The 22,763-nt window shown below is 36.6% G+C and overlaps 1 protein-coding gene across 1 annotated transcript in view; it reads right to left on the bottom strand.

Annotated features, from left to right (window-relative positions):
• Window positions 1-22,763, bottom strand: part of mctp2a (multiple C2 domains, transmembrane 2a) — a 49,678-nt gene that overhangs the window by 25,242 nt on the left and 1,673 nt on the right. Inside the window, exons 2-17 of the mRNA XM_084409921.1 lie at window positions 20,322-21,068; window positions 19,525-19,584; window positions 19,323-19,434; window positions 9,894-10,036; window positions 9,352-9,428; window positions 9,130-9,241; window positions 8,790-8,825; window positions 5,401-5,562; window positions 4,570-4,700; window positions 3,394-3,580; window positions 3,143-3,236; window positions 2,912-3,014; window positions 2,726-2,828; window positions 2,528-2,629; window positions 2,256-2,330; window positions 1,870-1,989 (exon numbers count right to left, since the gene is read on the bottom strand). Coding sequence (XP_084266047.1) covers window positions 1,870-1,989; window positions 2,256-2,330; window positions 2,528-2,629; window positions 2,726-2,828; window positions 2,912-3,014; window positions 3,143-3,236; window positions 3,394-3,580; window positions 4,570-4,700; window positions 5,401-5,562; window positions 8,790-8,825; window positions 9,130-9,241; window positions 9,352-9,428; window positions 9,894-10,036; window positions 19,323-19,434; window positions 19,525-19,584; window positions 20,322-21,026 — 2,322 coding nt within the window. The 5' untranslated portion in view covers window positions 21,027-21,068. The remainder of the gene's footprint in view (window positions 1-1,869; window positions 1,990-2,255; window positions 2,331-2,527; window positions 2,630-2,725; window positions 2,829-2,911; window positions 3,015-3,142; window positions 3,237-3,393; window positions 3,581-4,569; window positions 4,701-5,400; window positions 5,563-8,789; window positions 8,826-9,129; window positions 9,242-9,351; window positions 9,429-9,893; window positions 10,037-19,322; window positions 19,435-19,524; window positions 19,585-20,321; window positions 21,069-22,763) is intronic.

The following is a 22,763-nucleotide window of genomic DNA, read 5'->3' as shown; positions in this document are numbered from 1 at the left end:
TCTTCCCAGCCTGACACCCCGTCTCCTCAGGTGGATGGGCACACGCACACCTCCGATGACTCCCCTTCAGGGGGCACTGCTCATTCCAGTAGCGAGGCGCAGCGGCACGGGAGACTGCACATTATATTACAGCTTCAAGAAAGCCTCGAAAAAATAACTGCTTGTGTGTTAAAGCATGGATAAAAATGCTACCTAATTCCTAAATCTGCTCGCTGGAACATAGATCGGAAGGGCTTAAGCATTAAAGTTTAGCATAAAGTGCCGATGCTATACGCAAGCGTTCAAAAGTTTGGGGTCAGTATGATTTTTTTAATGAAAATTAATACTTTTATTCAGCAAGGACACAAACTAATCAAAAGTGACAGTAAAAACATGTATATTGCAAAATATACATGTAGCACATTTTTCAGAAATATTAAGCAGCATAACTATTTTCAACATTGATAATAATGTTTCTTGAGCAGCAAATCAGCATATTAGAATGATTTCTGAAGGATCATGTGACACTGAAGATTATTATGCTAAAAATTATGCTAAAAAATGTTTTAAAATACATTAAAATATATAGAAAATAGTTATTTTAAATTGTAATATTTCACAATATTACTGTTTTTACTGTATTTTTGATTAAATAAATGCATTCTTGGCATTTGAACCGTAGTGTAGGCCTGTATATAACAAACAGATCAATGGAGGAAAGCAAATCTGATTCGAACTTTTTGCCATTGTTTAATTGACAGGAAATGATTAAAACCTAAATCTGTCACGATTTGCAGTGAAGAGAAGATAATCTGTTCGCAAGGAGTTTATTAACTATTTCCCTCCCGGCGTTTTTTTTTTTTAAAGGTGCCACCCACCGCCAGCATTTATGATAATTTTGACAAAACATTCATGGCCCCCAGAATATTTTGTTGCATGAAGATCTGAACGCTCAATATAGTCAAAAGAAAGAACAGAGCCTCTGCTTTTAAACATTATTTTGCATCCCTTTTTTCATAAAAAGTTTCATAAAAAAGCAACATTTTGAACAAACTTTTTTTTTTTTCAAAGACTACAACGCGCCTAAGCAAAGCTTCTATCACTTGATTCTGCTCCTTTTTTGCCTGTGTTTTGATCCGGAGCTTCTCTACTCTTACAGAAAATCCATAATAGCGTTGTGTCATACAGAAAATTCCATCAATGGCAGCGCAAACGAAACGTGCAAACAAATGACAATCCAAACAAAAAAACATAAATCCAAACAGAAAGAAGAGAAGAATCCAATTGGAAATGACTGACAATCTAAGACTGAAACACAGGAGTATAAATACAAGAGGCTAACAAGGCACAGGTGTGGTTAATGGATTAATATGGTGAACTAATGAAACAAAGGCAAACAGGAACTAAACCACAGGAAATTAATCCAGAAGCAGCAAGGCAACAGAATATAAAAATAAGAGTCCTTGAACACAAAACACATGGGAAACTGTGACAGAGTCTTGAGGACATGTATTAACCTCTCAGCGATGACTCCAAACACATAATTTATTACGGTAAATAAATTTATTCCCTTTTTTTTTCTTTTTTTTTTTTTCTAAAAAAATCAACAAAAGAAATCTCGTAATGTGGATTAAGTTGTGGTGGGTGTTCAATAACAGTTATTTATTTAAAAAAATCAACAGATAAAAAAAGAAATCATTGATTCACAACACTTTATAGCTACACCCTGACAGGCCAGGGCCAAATGAGCACGGTCTGTTTTCCGTCTTGTGAAAAGTTCCTATTAAGGAGCAGAGCGTTTTCTTCAAAGAAGGATTACTCAGATGCGGTCACTGACCTCAGGTTACTAAAAGGGCCACAGAGTTGAGATCTAGTGGTATGAAGTCTTACCAGGAAGGCTGTAATACTCCTCCGTTTGTTCTCCCACTGGAAGCAGCTGTTAATATACTGCAGCGTATAGAGAATGGCCACGCTGATCTTCCTCACTCGATAGATATTACGTGCTAAAAGCTAATGGGGACAAAGCAGTAGTTAGCAAGATGTGCCTGAGGACATAATGCTCACAACATGACATTCACTCAGGTGTAAAGAGGCTTTTAAACTGAAGGTTCATAGGTGATAAATATTAATAAGTCAAGTCATCTTTGGTATCTAAAGAGCTTTAGGCGGTGCTGGAGGAAAAAACTGAACGTAATGAGTCTCTGAAGGTGCCAACAACAAAGCTAATATTAAGAGAAAGTGGAAAATATGGTGCTGTAATTGTTGATGAAGATCACCTTTTTGTTAAACTTCGGGTTGTCCTCTGCAAACATTGTTTCTTTCGGCTGGATGGTTTTGAATCCTGCTTTGATCTGGGAAAGAAGAAGAAGAAAAACAAGACTTTTGTCACATAATGACTTGACAGCTTTTAAGAACTTGAATATAATCTTAACAGAAAGTTAATTAGGTTTGAATGACGTTTCGTTTTAGTAAAGGACTCTCAAAGCATCCGATATCATTCATATTATTCATAATTAATCATGTTTATTTTATATGATGCTGCACTTACAGGGTTGTAGAGGACATCCAGCTCCACAGTGATGCTTCCTTTGGTCGCCCTTGATAGATTATTATTCTTCAGCATTCTGGTTATTTGTTGGCCATTAGAAATCTAAAGGCATAGTAGAGATATTGTAGTTTAACACTGGCACAATGATAGAAACTGTGCAACGATTATTATAAAACTACTTATTTGTGTGGTACTTACAGTCAGCAAAGGAATGGCAACTTTTCCCAGGAAGTCTGGAGCTTTGTCCCCATCATCATGATGGACTGTCAGCACCAGAACGTCATGGATGTCTTTAATGGGGCTGACGACATGTCAAAATCAATGTGATATCAATACCATGAGCATGCATAATGACATAATGAGACTTCTATCATTTTAACTTACAATGTTAGGGCTGTTCTCCATTCAGGATTCAGGGTTTTGGATATCGTGTGAGTTTGCAGTTTGCTATTACCGAGCTCAACGGTACAAAAGGGGTCACTTTTACCTGATTAAGTTCAAACATTTTGACATTATTAAGACTGCATCAATATTTATAATAGGCAATACTTTACTTAATAACTGTACAAAATCCCTTACATACATTATGACACTATATTTAATTCAGATAAGTACCACTTATATCTGTTGATGGAAGATCTGTGGCTTTTATTAACTTGATTTGAAGATAGCCAACATCCTTCAAGTCCCGCAGGAAGTTCACCGGTCTCTGTAAATACAAATGACCTTTTATCTTACAAAATTTAAAAACATATAATCATATTTATTTCATATCATATTAATCATATCAATTTACATGGAGTTGGTAACAAAAATAGATCAATAAAAAATACATGAAAACTAAAATAGCACTATGTAATACCCACATATCGCTCCTGCATCCTCTCAAAGGTCTTGGGGTCATCTAATGGAGCCGTCTGGATGTCTGAGATGGATGCACCAGAACACGGGGTCAGTGTGACCAGAAACACCAGTTGACCATAGCCTTGGTCCAGCGAATGAGTATATAACTGCCTCTGATTGGTAGGAAGTCTGGTCAGGTCAATTTCCAGACTGTGAAGAGTAGAACCTATTAGTATTTCATCAATGGATAAGCATATGCAGTGGTTTTCAAAAAGCACATTATGAATTTGTGCTTTTGAGCAATACTTTAGGTTGTGGCCATCAGATCACTGCAATATGAGAGAGTGGGGTAAGATGTGTCAGTGAGTATGCTGTCTTGTCTCCAAATGAATTACTAATACAAAATTTCACTAGATAAAATATTTAAAATATTAAAATGTCTGGTTTAGTAAAATGTGTAATATATGCAGCAAAATTAGACATTTAGAATGGGATTGGGTTTTTTTTTGTGGCCTTTTTTAACTGATCATAAGTGACAAAGGCATTAATGTTACAAAAGATTTCTATTTCAAATAAATGCTGTTCTTTCAAACTGTCTATTATTCAAAAAATCCTGAAAAAATAGCAGGTATCACCTTTCCACTAAGCAGAATAACTGTTTTCAACTGTGATAATAAGAAGAAATGTTTCTTGAGCACTAAATCAGCATATTAGAATGATTTTTGAAGGATCATGTGACTGAAGACTGGTGTAATGATGCTGAAAATTCAGCTTTGCATCACAGGAATAAATTAAATGTTTAAGTATATTAAATATATACAATTTTAAATTGTCTTTTTGATCAAATAAAAGCAGCCTTGCTGAACATACAATATGGAAATTCTTTACGACCCCAAACTTTCAATGGTAGTGTATGTGTTCACTTGAAATGTAAATCTTTTATTTCTCAATGGTTCAACTTTCCTCTTAAGATGTCCCAGCCTACTCCTAAAGTTGTGTCACTTCTATAGGCACATTCTTCAAATGTCATTTGATAGCAGACGTCCTGAAATACAGTATATTTAGGCATTTTAGAATACCTCTATCCTTTTTGTAATTGGCTAGTGGACAAACTGAAGCAAAAGGTGACACAGCTTGCCCGACTCCCCCTCCTTTTAAAACTTTTAAAACAGTATGCGAAGTGGCTCCAACAAACTTACACTCCCCAGAACTCCTCCGACTTCCTGCCCCTCTTGCAGCAAACCTCCACCACGAGATTCTCCTGTGCATCCTGGAACTGGTTAAAGTCGAAAGACTCTCTCCACTGCGGCTTTGCCTTAATACACAGATTCTGCGACAGAAAGATAGACAAGCAGGAACCAGAGAGAGAGGAAGTTGTGTCAATTTTAAGGGACTCTCAAAACAGAGACAGCTAACATGACAGGTGTATTAAGCCTTATTCAGTAAGACTTCAATAAGACATGTGGTGGAGGAGGAGCAGCCGTCTTTAGGAGAACGCATCCTCTCTTCTCGCTGGGATTATAAACTCTGACAGCATCCAATTAGAACTAGTTTTGTTCAACAAGCAAACATGCCCAAACAGAGCCAGGGGGCTCTAGAAAAAAGATGACATGAGAATACAAGACTAGCTAGTTGGAACCATTGAGGGCGGGAGGTAGATGAGCAAGGTATTCTGGGTATGCAAATGAGCCGAACAAGACGCGGTAACAGAAGCATCAGGAGAGACGCCCTGCCAGACACGGCCGATCTAATGAGAAGCCTCCTCTGTCACCAGAGCAGTGAAGCCTGGGAGAAGCCATCCGAAAGAGGGGGAGGAAGGTGTGTAGAGCGGACGGAATATCTAAAGCGAGGTATGTGAACAACTAAGAAAGTATGGGAGGAGGAAGAGGGGGAGGGAAGGGTTTAATGAGGTATTGAGAGAAAAAAAAGGATAGATGTATAGAAACAAAGAGACGAGATGATGTAATGAGCACGGGAAAAAGAGAAAGCAAGAGAAGCAAAAAGATGAAGGGGGAGAGGGATGAGCTCACCTTGCTCCTGACCCTCTGGTCTCCCAATTTGAAGCGTACGTAGATGTCTCCCTGACCGCAGTCGGGCATGTCCTGGCCTTCCACCAGGATGACGGTGTAAACTCCAGTCCAAACCTGACTCTTCATGAGTCGCCCAGCCTGCGCCTGGCTCACCGGCTGACCCTGGAACAGCCAACATACACAATAAGGCATTCGATGTTTGGGCCAATGTTGCTCTCTCAGCTCATCTTGTTGATCATAAACATGTTTTAATGCTGTGCAAACTTAAACATTCAGTTTTTGGTGTATTTTTCATTGCTGCTTATTTAAATATGTTACCAAGGTAACATATTATACTTGGCTCTCATAGATGAGGTTTTGACGAAATTGCGAGAAAGACTTGTGATAGCCTTGGAACCAGGTTCTAATTGAAGACATGTTTGTACTGTAAATAAATGTTTTGCAGCATACACCGTCATTTTATATAAATAGTGTGGTTATGAATTTAAACACACACACACATTTATGTATATATGTACTGTGTATATATATATACTGCTGAATTATCAGCATCATTACTCATTACATTCGTCTTCAGTCACAATCATTTTAATATGCTGATTTGCTGCTCAAGAAACATTTCTTATCAACTACTAGATCAATGTTGAAAACAGTTGTGCAGCTTAATATTTTTGTGGAACTGTGATACATTTCACCATTTTTTTATTTCTTTAAATGTAAATTACTTTGCTGAATAGAAAGTTTGTAATAAATGCCACATTTGAAAGTACTGACCTCAAACTGTCTGTTAAAATTTGGTATTAAAAGCAAAGGGACAAATACAATTTTGAAGCAGGGATCTTCTCCTTCTGAGTTATGACCTACTATAAATAAATGAAATGTATGCATATATATATATATATATAGTAGAATATGCATGTTAAAACACATTTTAAATACAATTCTATTTCTGTTTCTTGTAACAAAATATATCATGAAATAAAACCCTTCTAAAAACTGCTAGTTGAAATGTGCAGGTGATCCCCACACCTCGGAGAGAGAAAACAGGTCCATCAACACGACTGCAGATGGATAAGTACACAGTACGGAGATGACTTGTGGGTTGATAGCCCTGCACTTTCAAAAAACACAGCATCAGGAAGAGGCTGGTCTGTTCTGCCAGTAATCACAGACCAGAGAGCTGTTTTCCCACCTGGCTGCTCGGAGAGTGTGACTGAGCCTTTGCTCCATTAGCATCACACACACACACACACACACGGCACAGCAGACAAACCAGCATTAACATTTAATGTAATGGCCACATCTCCATAAACAAGCCTCTTTAAAGAGAGAGAGAGAGAGACTGAGAGAGTGGGGGATAAGGGGGGTAGTTATAGAGGGAGCTGAGAGAGAAATATAATATTCATCCAAGCCAAGTCTTCCCAAGTGTTTATTTTGGACAAATTTGTGATCGGCGTGGCCAATAAAACAATTCCGCTTAAGAGTAAGTGGCCCCAAAAGAGAGGCTATTCCTGGTGCTAAAAGAGCTGGGGGATTGCCTCCATATGGTGGAGCAGCATGGGGACAAGGGGACAAGCCCAAAGCCGTACCCATTTGGCTAGAGCTTCAGTGCTGTCCGTCCACAGCTGTGATATTACATCCCAACATCTGGGTTATAGCTCACCATGCCTGGGAATGAGCCATCACACATATCCTCAGCATCTTACACTGGCATAGTGCCTCAAAGACTTACACACACATAGACACACTCCAGACACTGTCAGGAAGAAGAACCACATGCTATGTGCCAATACCGCTGCCCGTTTCCATCTCAAAGACAGCGTGGCATGGCTGTGAAGAAGGAAGTGTGATAGAGGAGGAGAGGTAAGAATTGAGAGACATGTTCTGCCTGTACTGATAGGTGTCAAATAGAACTAGATCTCAGTTGATTTGGCAGAAGACACTGCAGTGGAAACACCAACAAAACACATACTGATCCATACCTGATCACATAAACTAACAACACGTGTGCTTTTGAGTCAGTCTCACAAAAACTGGCTTCACGTTTCAGACATTTTAAATTAAAATCAAGTGAAAGAAGCAAGAAATTATATTTTGAAGCTATAAGATTGTTGCAACTGATTTAAGCACGTCAAATTCTATTGCTAATGCAAATCAGATTTTATATTGTATAATTTGATATTTAGTTTATAAATGTATATGAGAAATGTATGTGTATTTTAAAGCTCATTCGTAAATATACATCATGATAGTTCTTGTATAGAATAAAAATGTTGCTGATTTTAATAAAGAGAAAGATATTTTGTCCTGACAATATATATATATATAATATAATAAAAACATCAGCAAAAAAGTTTCATTTTAGTCATAAGAGGCAAGATTTTGGGACAAATGAAAATTACATATAAAACTGTGTGTTTATACTTTGCCTGCTTTATGCCACTAAAATAAGAACATTTTGCTGATTTTAATAAAGCTAAAAATGTTGTCCTGACAGTGTGATTTTTATTTCTGTATTAACAAGAATTATATACAAATGTACTTTTTTTTAATGAAAATAATGTCTCGTCCCCAATGTAGCCCATTGTTTTTACACAAAATATAATTTGGTAATTTTATATTAATTTTGGGGTAAAATCCAACCCAGAAGTTTCTTTAAAATACCTTTATCTAAAAAAGACTTTATCTAACAATCTAGCAAGATACTGCATCTAAAATAGTTCTTGTCAGTGTATTGATTATCCAAACAGGTTATATAACTTAGGCTATATAATATACAGTTATACGACATACTGAAATGAAATTAATTGCTGGTCGAAAATACAGTATACTAAAAGTACATTCACAGCACTGGCACCCCACTCTACAGAAGCATGCGGCAGAGCTTTTGTTCGGAGAAATCTTAAATTGCAAGCTTTCACGGCTGTGAGGTAAATAAGCTCTCATCTATGAATTGACCTGCACAAAATGCTAGACAGACCGTGTGCTTTGTTTAAATCATGGTGATACATTTACTTTGGAAATCACATCAGAGAGTCGCAGACACAAACAAAAGTTTCTCGCTCTGTTGAAGTATATGTTGAAGTTTCACTAACTAAGTGAAAGTGAATGTAAGATAAAGTCAAGAAACTTGCATAAATCTTGTGCAAAACAGCAGTGAAGTATCTGTGGGGAAGATGGTGAGGATCTACTGCCCTCCAGTGGACAGATGTGATACAATAATAACCTTATTGCTGTGTGTCTCTTTTATTAGATTGTGTAACTTAGTGCATTTAACCAAATGTATATATTTTGTGTATTTTGGCCTGGTAACAAATACTGTGTGGGTGCTCTTCTCACTTGTAGGCAGCTGGACAGAAGTAATATGGAGAGAATGTATCATGACATACCTTATTAAAGCTTCCCTTTCTTCTTAGTAGCCACTTCTGAAAAATGGGTGGCAAATGAACATTATGTTAGAAAGCCTCTTGACTGTTTCCACTAAAATGAGACTATTGTCATTGTTTCTGCCTTAAATTATTACATTGTTTCAATTAATACATTTGTAGATAACTGTGATTTTGATATGTATTGAATAAATACGTAGACAGTTACCTCTGATAACAGATCAGTCTAAATTGTAATGTGGACTCATGCATTTTCTGTAAAGCTCCTTTGAAACGATGTGTATTGTGAAAAGCGCTATACAAATAAATGTGAATTGAATTGAACTATTTCCAGGAGTCGTACATTTCGTTTGGCAGGTTCCTCTCGGATGGACAGGCAGGTCTCTATAATGATCACTCCCATGTCGGCCTCCACGCTGTTGGGGTCCTCCAAAGATAAAGCCATCGGAATCGTTCTGCGGATGGAAATCTGTTTATGTATGTCTGAGGAGGAATTCTTTTCATGAGAGAAACTTTAACAGTACAATATCATATGGAAGTCATGAAATGACAAAGTTGTCCTCACTTGTCCAATTCCAGTTGTTGGAGAGCAAAGCTGCTTGATCCCATGAAGTCATTGGATCTTAGGTCACGATCATACACCTGCATCAATCGTAATTGTGGGATGATGACACAAAAGTTTAACACACAAAACCAAACAAAAAAATTACGATTATTTTCTTTTGTTTACATAAATTCTTCCATATTCCAACTTTATTCTGATTTTTTTTTTTTTTTTTTTCATGTACCATTAACTGAGGAATCTCAAGATATAACTCTTCCTTTAACATTATGAATACCTTGGCAAATAGACTGGATTTGAATGCAACTCCAAAATATGTGAAAATGGTAAACATATAAATCACCACTTTGTCAGAATTATTACAGAATTTGTTTGTTTTTGTTTTGCAGTTGCTTGCCACAGTATTGTACACATTACTTTCTTCATACTTTGTAAATGTTTGAAGAAAAAAAATAATGACTTAAAGTAGAATGAATAATAGAGATATTAAAGTTCATAATTAAGCAATTATTTGCATTATGTAACGATGTAAATACATCCCAAACCTTGAGAATAACAGTCTGATCGAGGTCTCTGACCGGGAAGGAAAAGCATTCATTCCAGGTGGGATTCAGGTTCTTGTTCACAACTTTGCTTTTGTAGATGTGTTTGCCGTCTAATTTGAATTTGACGAATGGGTCACTTGTACCTGTAGAAAACAAACAGTTATCAGTACACTACTAACATAAAAAGGACTCAGTACATGTACATCTAAATCAATAGTAATTGTTGCATAAGGGAACAAGTCAAAATTATATTTTGTGGTATTCAATCATACGTAAGGCCACAAATTCTGATGATTGAGCTTTGTTTATACATTCATTTAATGACAAAACATGATGGAACAGAGTTTCATATCATCACACTGTCCAAGCACACAGATACGGTCTTCCAGACATTGAATAAAACTCATTATTAAGGCGAGCGTTCTTAGCGTAGGGAGGCGGACATTTTGTGTCTTTCATGGTGATGGGAGCTGGCTGATTGTGAAAGAGTAAAAATTATAGCCAGCGTGAATTTGTTAATTTAATGCCGGTGTATTAAAACCCCAGAAACCGGGAGCAAGCAGTGTTAATCTCCAAAGCCTGTTAAGAAAGTCTGCCTTGAGTCTGTCTGCGAGAGGGGAGGGCGAGAGCTCCGTCTTTGTCTATGCTGTGGTATGCAGATTGGCTAGTAAGAAGAAGAAAAAAAAAAAATATGAGAGAAAAAGAGTCCATCGCTTCATTTGTATGGATGGATAAAGGAGTGCTTGAGAGAACCTGCGGGGAGCCTGGAATCACATGACAAAAGCCCTGTGGGGACGGGCTGTCAGGCCTGTCAGCTCGCCTCTCCAAATGAACATCTCCAGGAGGAACTCCTCCCTGCCAGACGCTGACAAGCAAACCTCCAGGCAGCTTGACAGGAGGAAGGGGCTCGAGCAGCCAGGGGAAGACAAAACACTGACGGCGGAAATTAACACAAGCAAAATGGAGGACGGGGAGGGGACTCGCGGGCCGCTTCTCCCATGTAGCGTCAGTCGGGGAGCGAGCTGGCCGTTAATTGTTAGGCAAATACAGGTGCTGGAGAAGACACGAGACGGGGAATGCTGTCGTGTCAGGCCGAGTGAGGACTCAACTAGTAATGCAAATGGCTGCAGACCGAAAGAGATTTTCTTTTCAGAGAACATCTGAATCTTATCAATAAAGTATGGGATGGAAAGATGGGTAAAACGTAGCCAGCATAACTATTAGTTCACTGGATAGCACTGTAAAGGCTTTCGTATCCATCAGCGCAAAATGTCTGATAATCACAAAGTTTCAAGACACAGACTTAGAAGTTTTGCAATAAAGAAGACAAACAAGATCATGAATCTGAAAGTGAAAATATTTCAATGTAAAGAAGAAATATTTCGATATTTCGATATTTCGATGGTCCACTTTAGACATTCTACTAACTACTTATCAACTACGAGTATTAGTAGAATAAGTTGACATGTACTCGCAAAGTTACTCATAGTCAGTAGAATATCTGTTGGGGAGCATCAAAATAAAGTGTTTGTAGATATTAAGCAGACAGTCTACTAAAGTACTCTAATGACTGGTAGTTGACATGTAGTTGCAAAGTTACTTATAGTTAGTAGAATGACTAAAGTGGACCATCGAATTAAAGTCTTATCAAAGACTCTGCACCTGCTTCATTCATTTCTTTTGCTGTAGGTAAAAAGTTTGGAATAACGCACTGTATCATACTGTATTGTAGACATGAGATGATGTGTCATTCTCAAACACCACCACACGAGGTCGCAATTTTGCACCCAACAAAATCTTAATCTAATCTTTTTACATTACTCACAAGACATTTTTTCCCAAAGAAACTTACAAATACAATAAAGTGATTCATCTTAAGTAGGCAACACAAGAAAAAAAGTTTGAAATACTGTCTAGAATATATATATATATATATTCTAGACAATATATATTAATATCATTTTTTTTTATATGTCAGCTCTGAACAGTTATCTCAGGGAAAAGCTTTCCCTTCATTGGTCACAAATACTGAATATATGACCAAACGGTTGAGAACACTCTCTGCAAGGACTAAGATTCAGATGTTTGTCAGTGATTTGGACAGGAAAACATTTCTTTAGATAGCAGCCGGCAGAATATATCCTGAAACTACTAAAGTCACTGCCACTTCTATGTGTACATGGAGATGAGCTTAAAAAAAAAAAAAAAAAAATGTAATTTTCTCATCATACTGTCTTTTTTTTTCTCCATCAAGCAAATAATGTGGATAAAGGAAGTTGCCCGTATAAGGTTACACATTATGTTTGGTCACAACTGCAATGCGTGATTTGAAAGACATCACTTGACATTCCAGTGTCCATAACACACACACATTATATATTAATATTATTTACTCAATTCATATGGACATGATATGATGTAGGGATTAATATACAGTTTCCTATACTGACAACTAAATTACTATTTATTTATTTATTTATTTACTTTCTTTCTTTCTCCTGCAGGTGGCAATGTATCCCATTTCATAACTCATACTGTATATGTATGCATTTAATTCCCAGATTTTACAGTACATAAAGGAAGTTATAAACAAACTTAAAAAAAAAAAAAAAAAAAAAAGACTTCAGAGACAATAATTTTTGGTACCTGCCAGGTTGTTTGGGCTTCAACACAAAAGATTTGAGAAAGTGCATGGCCGAATTCTGAACAGGATATCTGGCACGCTATTGCCACCAATAACTTCACTCAGTCTATAGTGTGCATGACCATTTCATTAGATTCCGTTGGCAGAGAAGAATATCACTAGAATATATTCTAATTATGAAAAATAATGAGGTAGAGATGGTAATTAACAGCCTCTGGGCATACACCTGTGACTTTGAACATGAGAACGAGCTGCCCAATCAGCTTGCTCAGGCCTGCCAGGACACTGGCATTATGTCTGAAGAACCGCTCTGGGTATCAAATGGAAATTTAGTGCAATCATATGCCTGTAGTAAACCTTAGTTGTTTAAACCTCTGTTCTCTCTCTCTCTCTCTCTCTCTCTCTCTCTCTCTCTCTCTCTCTCTTTTGTATCTATAGTTCTCTCGCATAAGCAAATAATTAAGAGATAAAACAGACAACACGTTTTACATTATGACACCAGGGATTGTGTACAGCCTCTAGGAAACAACCGCTCAACATGACTCTATTTGCATCCACGCCGTAGTAAAAACAAAACAAGGCCATCTCATTTGTTTCCCAGCACTAGCCTGATAAAACTGCTGTGACTTCTGTGCTATCAAGGTACAACATTGGAATGCAAGACAGGTAATGACAACTTCCAAAAATAGGTTTTTGTTTCTTTTAAATGTAACACGGTTACAATAGCCAGACTGAAGTTACAGAAAGACATTCCGGTCCGACCGCATTCAGTTTTGGGATGACCAGATAAACTGGCTTAACTTAACATTCCGTCTCTAACAAGCTCAGTCCTCCCTGCTAAAGTACATTCATAATGGCCACAAACAAAGCTGTGGGATAGTCAAATTTACTTTTATTTAATTAAATCATATATTACATAATGTAATCCAAAACCAAATTTAACTTAAGCACTTAAAATGTCTTTTTATTTAAGATTCTATTTTATCTTTGTTATATCAGATTCCATTATATTTTATACTTCTATAGAAAGTTTTACAGATAGTCAAAATTGAAATTTGAGATGAATGATGCTAAAACCAGCATGCCAAATCAAAAAACACTACTACTCACAGTCAATTCTTTGACATTAAACAGAAGAACCTAGAATTTGAACAATCTAAGGATTTTTTCATTCGTAAGATTCCAGAACTTCCCTAAACAAGACATGTTTTTGTTCACATGGTTACAGTACACTTACTGCTGAACCTAGAGCTGTGCTTTGCGTAATGGTATTAAAGCAAGACTCAGCTGGTAAAGAAACAAAATCATAAAACAAGATTTATACCTTTCATTATTGTGCTGGAAAGTGCTGATGACCATCTAACCTGCATAATTCCAGATAAAGCTCCGCTGATTTCCCCGTTAATAAAGTTCCCCTTATGTGTGTTATATTTGTTTATTTAATTTAACTATACTGTTAATATAATGAAATCAATAAAGAGTATTACTCCCCCCTCTATAAGTAAAGACAAAAAAACTGTTTTCTCACTGAACGTAGAATAAGGAACATTTCTGATTTAAAAAAAGAAAGAATGTAGACATGCAAGATCCCAAGCATAGTGTCATCTATATGCACACTAGGACAGAAGAATCTGTTCTGTCAAGTTCAGCAGTTAATTAAAAAAAGTGGGAAAAACTCGTTTTTCTATGGTAGTGACATCTGACAGTGACATCTACAAGCCACCATAGGTTTCCTAGATCAGCAACAAGTTCAATTCTAATCATTACAAAAATGTAATAAACACTCAATGCATCAGATTATGTATTCACTATCGTTAAAAAATCTTTAAGTCTGTAATTTTTTTAACCTTTTTGAAAGAAGTCTCTTATTCTCATCAAGCCTGTATTTAGACTGCATTTAAAAATACATTAAAAAGCAGGAATATTGTGAAAGAATATTACTATTTAAAATAACTTTTTTCTATTAAAATGTATTTAATCACTTGGTCACCAGAATATCTGTACTATGTAAGTGTAAATTTCTGAGCAATTCTTGAAATTTGTGTTGTGACACTTTTCATGGTACTTTACTCCTAGGATGAATTGTAGCATTCCTTATTTTTGTAATGTGCATTTACAAATTTCAGAAGGGAATGGACAAAGACAGCAAAGGCCGAAATGTCAGTGTTTCCCTAGCCTGGGTGCCAGCCCGAACCCCGCCCACAACATTTTTTGGTCGGGAAGTTCGGTCTGGACTCGCTCCGTTGAGCGGGCTTTAGACGATGATGGACAGATGAGCAACGGTAACGTAATCATCCACGTCACCAAAGAGCGCTTGATTTGAATTAGTTTACAACAAAGACGACTGCTGCTGGAGAATTGAGATTTCACGAGCTCACATTTACAAATAAGTCAGATAGAATAAATGCGTATATAAGAGTTCACACAAATAAGTCGATAGAATAAATGCGTATATGACGTGCTGTCCGAGGAGAGGGCTGTGGGCTCGGTAGCCATACTCCCCCGTATTCCTGGTTGTGAGAGAACAAGACAAGAGTGAGGATTCGGGGTGGTGGAGGGATGCTGAAAAACTGTCAAGGAGTGTTAGGTAAGTTGACAGAGTGAATATGCTTCCTCATGCTGATAGATAGGGTAACGTTAGACATGGTATTGTTTGATGACAAGTTGACATTGGATTGATTATTTGTACGTGCTCCTCCCGAACTTTGTTTATGAAACATCATGTGTAGATTCCGCCATCGCGTCTGTTATAGAAGATATCGGCAGCGCATTCATTTTAAAAGAGGAACAGAGAGCCGCGACATTTTTATTTATTTATTTATTTATTTATTTTATTAAATGCTTGTAGAAGCCGCGACATTTTGTTGGTTGAAAATATGAATGAAGAACATGCGTCATTTACTCCGTTGCTCTGATTGGTTGTAGGTCTATCCAATTGAGTGCAGAGTTTTTTTTTTTCCTGGTTCGGTTGAGACACACCCCATAATCAAATCTCTATGGAGCAGTATCAGACTCACATTCTGACTAGAATCTGAGTATGACGACGTCAGGCTAGTGTTTCCCATTAATTGACTCTAATTAATTCCCACTAATTGCGGCCCACCATAGTTTAATCTGTTCTGACACAGTTTCATAATTAACCGAAAATATTTTCAAATTTATCATAAAAACATAAAAGGTCTCTAACGTTGTTTTGCGCCATTGCTTTGGCAAAGTATTTATCAAACAAACTACATTGAAAGCGTGATATGGCTTTGTGCGATATCTTGGAAACAAAGATATGTCAAGAGTGACACAAGACTAGACAAACCATCAGGAACTTTCTGTAGCATGTAAAAAAGACCTTTCATTTTTAGAAGGAAGTTGAATGTAATCTGATACATTGGCTATGTGTTTGTTACATTTTTAAAATGATTAGAATTGAACTTGTTGCTGATCTAGGAAACCTACTGTATGGTGGCATGTAGATGTCAACACTGTCAAATGCTGCCATAGAAAAATCTTGCATGTCTACATTCTTTCTTTTGTTATCAGAAAGGTTCCTTATTCTAATGATTTCTAATGTTCAGAGAGAAACAACAGTTTTGTTTTTGTTTCATTATTGAGGGGGGAGTAATATTATTTTATTGATTTCATTATATTAAAGGTATACTAGGCTTGGGCGGTATTCGAATTTTGAAACCGTCAAACCGCCTCCCTATTTTACCGGGGTATACGGTATTACCGTGACTAATTAAAAATGATGACATAATGGGCTCAGACGGCGTCACCAAACTGTTGGCTTGTGCCTACACCGTTCAGAAACTGAATGCCAGATCGGGCAAAAAAACAACAACAAAAAAATCAAGCCCAACCCGTGCACGTTGTGTCTGAGTCAGGCCGACGGCATTAACTGTTATTATGAGCCGGAGCCCACCATTATTCAACATATCTGTGTGCGTGCAACAAGCAAGAAGTGCCTTTGTAATCCGGTGACGCATGTCCATTGATTTTTATTAATAAAACTTTTCTGCAAAGATGGAAGTTGACGATCGCATCTCTGTAGTGAACGAACATATGAGAAATGCACATCATTACACAATCAGAGAGTGGCCTTTTTCTTTTCGTTTTGAATTGTTTCGTTTAAAGAAATTGACGATCGCCTTCTCCGTAGTGAACGCTATAGAGAGAAATGCACATCATGGATTACAGAGAGTAGGCTAGTCTATTTATTTTCGTTTTGAATGGTTTCGTTTACTGAAATTGACGATCGCATCTCCGTATGAACGCGCCTAGAGAGAAATGCACATCGTGGATTACTTAGCCTAATCAGTGAGTAGCCTATTTCTTTCGTTTTGAATTGTTACATTTAAAGAAATTGACGATCGCCATCTCCGTATGAACGCGCCTAGAGAGAAATGCACATCGTGGATTACTTAGCCTAATCAGTGAGTAGCCTATTTCTTTCGTTTTGAATTGTTTCGTTTAAAGAAATTGACGATCGCCATCTCAATAGTGAACGCTATAGAGAGAAATGCACACCATTGATTAATCAGACTATATTTATTTTCGTTTTGAATTGTTTCGTTTAATGAAATTGACGATCGCATCTCTGTATGAACGAGAGAAATGCACATCATGGATTACTTAGCCTAATCAGTGAGTTGCCTATTTCTTTCGTTTTTAATTGTTTCGTTTAAAGAAATTTCAAGCTTTATTTATTTGTCATGTCAGTGAGGCATAGCCTTTTTTATGAGATTTCAATGCAAGTGACAGCGGCATGCCCATCATGTCATGATTATATTAAATCCAGGCAATATTGGTTGATGAAAATTTTATAAAAATTTAGATACAATTTATACAAAACGAAATTCGTTTTAAAGAGGCCTTTTACAAAACTAAATTTATTGAAATGGTCAAATCGTCTGACTCCCGATGCATCCCATCTTATTTGTGCTGTTCACTTTTCATAATCAACAAAGATGGAAAAAATAACATTATAATATTTTAACAAATACGAAACTTAATGCGCTTTTGTATCCTGGCAGCAGTGAGTGGGCGTTTTTTTCCGAGATGCGACGTTAGAGGTGTTTACATCTCTCGCGGTCACCTTTTTATTGCACAATTTACAAATTGCCTCGTCAGTATTTACCGCCTCTCCCTTCTCATTCGGTTGGAACCAGAAATATTGCCAAACTACAACCACACATAAGCATTTTTTAGGCAATAAATAAATTATATATATTATAGGCTATATAAGTGCCGGTAATGACGGTATTGAAACTGATACCGGTGCTATTTTAAGATCCCGCGGTATCCGATATTACCGTAATACCGCCCAACCCTAAGGTATACTCCACTTTTTTTTGGAAATAGGCTCATTTTACAACTCCCCCAGAGTTAAACAGTTGAGTTTTACCGTTTTCGAATCCATTCAAACACTTTTAGCATAGCTTAGCATAGATAATTGAATCGGACAAGACCATAAGCATCTCTCTCAAAAAAATGACCAAAGAGTTTAGATATTTTTCCTATTTAAAACTTGACACTTCTGTAGTTACATCGTGTACTAAGACTGACGGAAAATGAAAAGTTGTGATTTTCTAGGCTGATATGGCTAGGAACTATACTCTCATTCCTGCGTAATAATCAAGAAACTGGCAGCAGCAGTAATGAAATGACGCAGCGCCTGAAAATAGGTCTAATACAGGGGTGCCCAATCCTGCTCCTGCCGATCGACTGTCCTGCACAGTTCATCTCCAACCCTAATCAAACACACCTGACTTTAATTTTCAAGTGATCCTGAAGACATTAATTGGTTGCTTCAGGTGTGTTTGATTAGGGTTGGAGATGAACTGTGCAGGACAGTCGATCGGCAGGAGCAGGATTGGGCACCCCTGGTCTAATAGGTTAGACAAACTTAGTCCCGGTCACGCTGGAAGTTACTGAGCTGGGGACTATTTTCAGGCACTGCGTCATATCATTACGCCTGCTGGACTCACGGTACGGCAGCAAAGTTTCTTGATTATTACGCAGGAATGAGAGTATAGTTCCTAGCCATATCAGCCTAGAAAATCGCAACTTTTCATTTTCCGTCGGTCTTAGTACACGATGTAACTTCAGAAGAGTCAAGTTTTAAATAGGAAAAATATCGAAACTCTTTGGTCATTTTTTTTTAGAGAGATGCTAATGGTCTTGTCCGATTCAATGATCTATGCTAAGCTATGCTAAAAGTGGTACCCGCCAGACCCGGAGTTCGGCTGAATGGATTCGAAAACGGTAAAACTCAACTGTTTAACTCTGGGGGAGTTGTAAAATGAGCCTATATAATTTCCCAAAAAAGTGGAGTATCCCTTTAACAGTATAAGTAAATTATGCTGTTAATACAATGAAACACATAAGGGGAACTTTATTAATGTGAAAATCAGCGGAGCTTTATGTGGAATTATGCAGGTTAGATGGTCATCAGCACATTCTGGCACAATAATGAAAGGTGTAAATCCTGTTTTGTGATTTTGTTACATTACCAGCTGAATAAAACCATTTAATACCAGAACTTACAGTATAAAGAGTCTAAGGCCAAACTAAAAGATCAAAATTCTCAAGAAGAAGATCAGGATTTTTAAATGATGCATAGTGCTGAATAATAATAGTCATGACCTACTAATAACATTACTCATTCATTCATTTCCTATGAGTAAACCACACCACCCAGTGTTAAGAGGTTTAGATTAATTATCTGTTAAAATAATTAAATACACCCTAGATTAATTATCTGTGTCAGTGATTGTTTCAAAGTTCAATACCTGAGCGGTCTCTGATAACCAGGTTTCTGCCTTCCTTTAGATTGATGGTGAGGAGATACTGGACCTTCTGCAGTGTTAGAGCGCTCTGACTGTCATTTAACCCTTCTGAGATCTGAAAAGTAGTGTGTAAAGGACTTGGTCAAGGCTGGATTATATTATTATCAAGCTTTTTTAATTCTGTCTTTACAATTAAAATACTCACGTTTCGTTCTTGTTCTGTACAGGAAAGCGCATCATAGTCACTGGTTTCATTGAGAATGTCCTGAGGGAGAGATTAAGATGTAAAATGAGAAAGTTCTACATTACTTTTCCTCTGCTATACTCAAATAGATGGTAAATTGAGGATTTGGCAACATGCTTTTTAACGTCTAATAGCAGAATTAGAATTGAAATTTTGCTTAAACTTATTCTGTTTATGTCTCAGGTTTAAATAATAATATAAAAAATCCAGATATTCTGTGTATTCTCAGACTTTTGGATACATTTGAACATATTTCAGTATGATATCAGCCCTCGGCCACTCTACTCGATAGATATACTGTAATCTTCAGTCTTTGAAAATATATCGGTCTAATAATTTCATATTTGGTTTTGAGAATCAAAATCCCAAATTCACCTCATGTTAATATATATTAGAATCATAATAAAGAAGATAATTGGTTTCATTTCATAATTAGTCTAATTAGTCCAATTTTAAATATACAGATATGTTATTTTCAGCATCATTACTTCAGTCTTCAGTGTCACATGATCCTTCAGAAATCATTCTAATATGCTGATTTGCTGCTCAAGAAACATTTCTTATTTTAATCAATGTTGAAAACAGTTTAATACATTTCTTTCAGAATTCTTTGATGAAAGCAACGTTTAAACGAACAGCATTGGTTTGAAATTGAAATATTTTATAATATTTTAAAAGTCAAAAGAAGATCAAATACTGCTAACTTGTGACCAGTAGTGCATATTGATGTAGTGATAGAAAACTTTGAGATGACTTACCATGTCCTCCGCGGACCCTGCAATGAACATATCCATTGGAGAAAACTGCTCGTGCTCAGTAAGAAAAGAAATGCAGGCTTTCTCCTCAGACGGAGTAGTGCTGACTGACTCTGTGTTGGTCCATGCACACATGTCATCTGAAGCTCGCGCAGGAGGCATCTGTCTTCCGGCTCTGCTAAGGGCTGCAGCCACTTTATCTGTGGGGTTGTTCAGTCTCTGACCAGGCGATTTCCTCTCTGCAGGCACAGGTGTTATCAGTCTTTCTGTAGGTGGAGGTAAAGCTCCAGTCGCTGCATCTAATTCATCTGTGTACCATGTCGTGACTCTTGGCCGCTTATCAGGTTCCACTGGAAGTGTAAAGTCTGCAGGAACTGATTTCTCTGATGGCGCTGGGCTGCAGGAGTATTGCAAGTCAGTGACACTGGACTGCTCAGAAAATGCAAGACTGGAGGTTTCACTTCCTGTTTCATCCAAGTCACCTACACCCTCCAGGTTTCCAAAGAAAACGGAGTGTTGACCTGGTGTCCTGGGATCATCTTGCAAAGCCATCCTCATGGCTTGAGGATGAAGCCTGATGTCTGGTACTGACATACTCCTCCTGTATTTCAGAGGGGTCTTTTTCTTCTTCCCCAGACCCTTCTTTCCGAACAGATTCAACTTTGCTTTCTCACGGAAATTGGGCCAGACTTTCTTCTTTTGCTCCATTGTGATTGTGGATGAGACTGCACTTCAGCTGAAATTAAACAACTGTCAGGCAAAAGACAAGCAATGTGTGTTAGACAGTTTAAAAGAAAAAGCCAAAGTATCACGTTACAAAAGAAAAGTTTAAAAAATCTAAGTAAAATAATGTGACCTTACACTACACTTCAAAAGCTTGGGGTCAAGACATTTAAAAAGTGACATTAAAAACAAAAGTGACATTAAAAGTGACATTAGCTGTTGCTTTGAATCTATTCAAAAAACCTGCATAGAAAAAAAAACGTATCATGGTTTTAGCAAAAATAATACTAAGCAGCACAACTTTTCATGTGACACTGAAGACTGGAGTAATGATGCTGAAAATTCAGCTTTGCATCACAGGAATAAATGGAATTTTACCATATAATAAAATAGCAAACAGTTATATTAAATAGTATTCATATTTCATAATGTTACTGTTATTACTGTATTTTTGATCAAATAAATACAGCCTTGGTGACAATAAGAGACTTCTTTTAAAAACATTTAAAAACAATCTTACCCCAAACTTTTGAACAGAAGTGTAGTTTCTAAAAATGTTCTGTTAACTGTAAATTAGCTAGAAAATTAACTCTAGAGAGGATCATTTAAAGAAAAAGCGCTATATTATTACATTTTCTTATATTTGCCCTTATTAAAAAGTTATTATAAGCACTATATTATAAAATTTTCATATATTTACTCTTATTAAAAAATACATTATTATTATAAAAAACTGTATTATATGCAACTGTATGCAAATCAGCTGTTAATTTTAACCTTTAATATTACAGTACCAACTGACTGAGTTGTGGGTTCCCTCTATAGTTTAACTTTACAGCATTCGTTGAGAGATTTTTTCCTTGAGAAATACGTACATGTACTGTACCTGATATATATACAAAAGAATCGCTACTGAATCAAATTGAATCTAATCGGAATCTAACCATAAGCTTAGAAATCGAATCTTGAAATCTGTATCAATGCCGAACCTTAATAAAAACAGTCTATTCAGTGTTGGCTCGAAGTTCATTAAAAAGACATTTTCAAAGTGATTTCTAACACTTTACAATAAGGTTCATTAGTTAACATTAGTTAACTAACATGAACTAACAATGAGCAATACATTTGTTACTGTATTAGTTAACTAATGTTAACTAATGAACCTTATTGTAAAATGTTACCGTTTTATTCATTAGTTAAAAGGTACAACTCCATATTTTAATTAACTAATCGATCAAAGCCTACTGATTAATCTGTGAAATAATCGATTAGATGACTAATCGACTATCAAAAGAATCGGTTGTCTCAGCCCTACTGTAAATACAGTACATAATGTGCACACCATATACATCTTCTGTTTATTTCATCTAGATGTATATTAAAGTGTTTATTATAATTCCACTTATATAAGACATGAATCATGTTCATGTTTTTCTTACAGTTGATAAAGGGATGTTGTTCCAAACCTGTACAAGTTTCTTCCTTGTGTTGAACACAAAGAGGATATGTTAAAGAATGTTGGTGATCAAACAGGTGACGGCAGCCATTGACATCCATTGAAAGTCAATGGCTACCGTCAGCTGTTACTGTTTGATTACCAACATTCTTTAACATATCCTCTTTTGTGTTCAACAGAAGGAAGAAACTCATATAGGTTTGGAACAATTTAAGGATGAGTAAATTATGACAAAAATGTAGTTTTAGGGTAAACTATCCCTTTAG

The sequence above is a fragment of the Rutilus rutilus genome (assembly GCF_951802725.1).
Source record: "Rutilus rutilus genome assembly, chromosome: 5".
NCBI lineage: Eukaryota > Metazoa > Chordata > Actinopteri > Cypriniformes > Leuciscidae > Rutilus > Rutilus rutilus.
The sequence above is the reverse complement of the archived record's forward strand: the minus strand, read 5'-3'. Positions and strand labels throughout refer to the sequence as shown.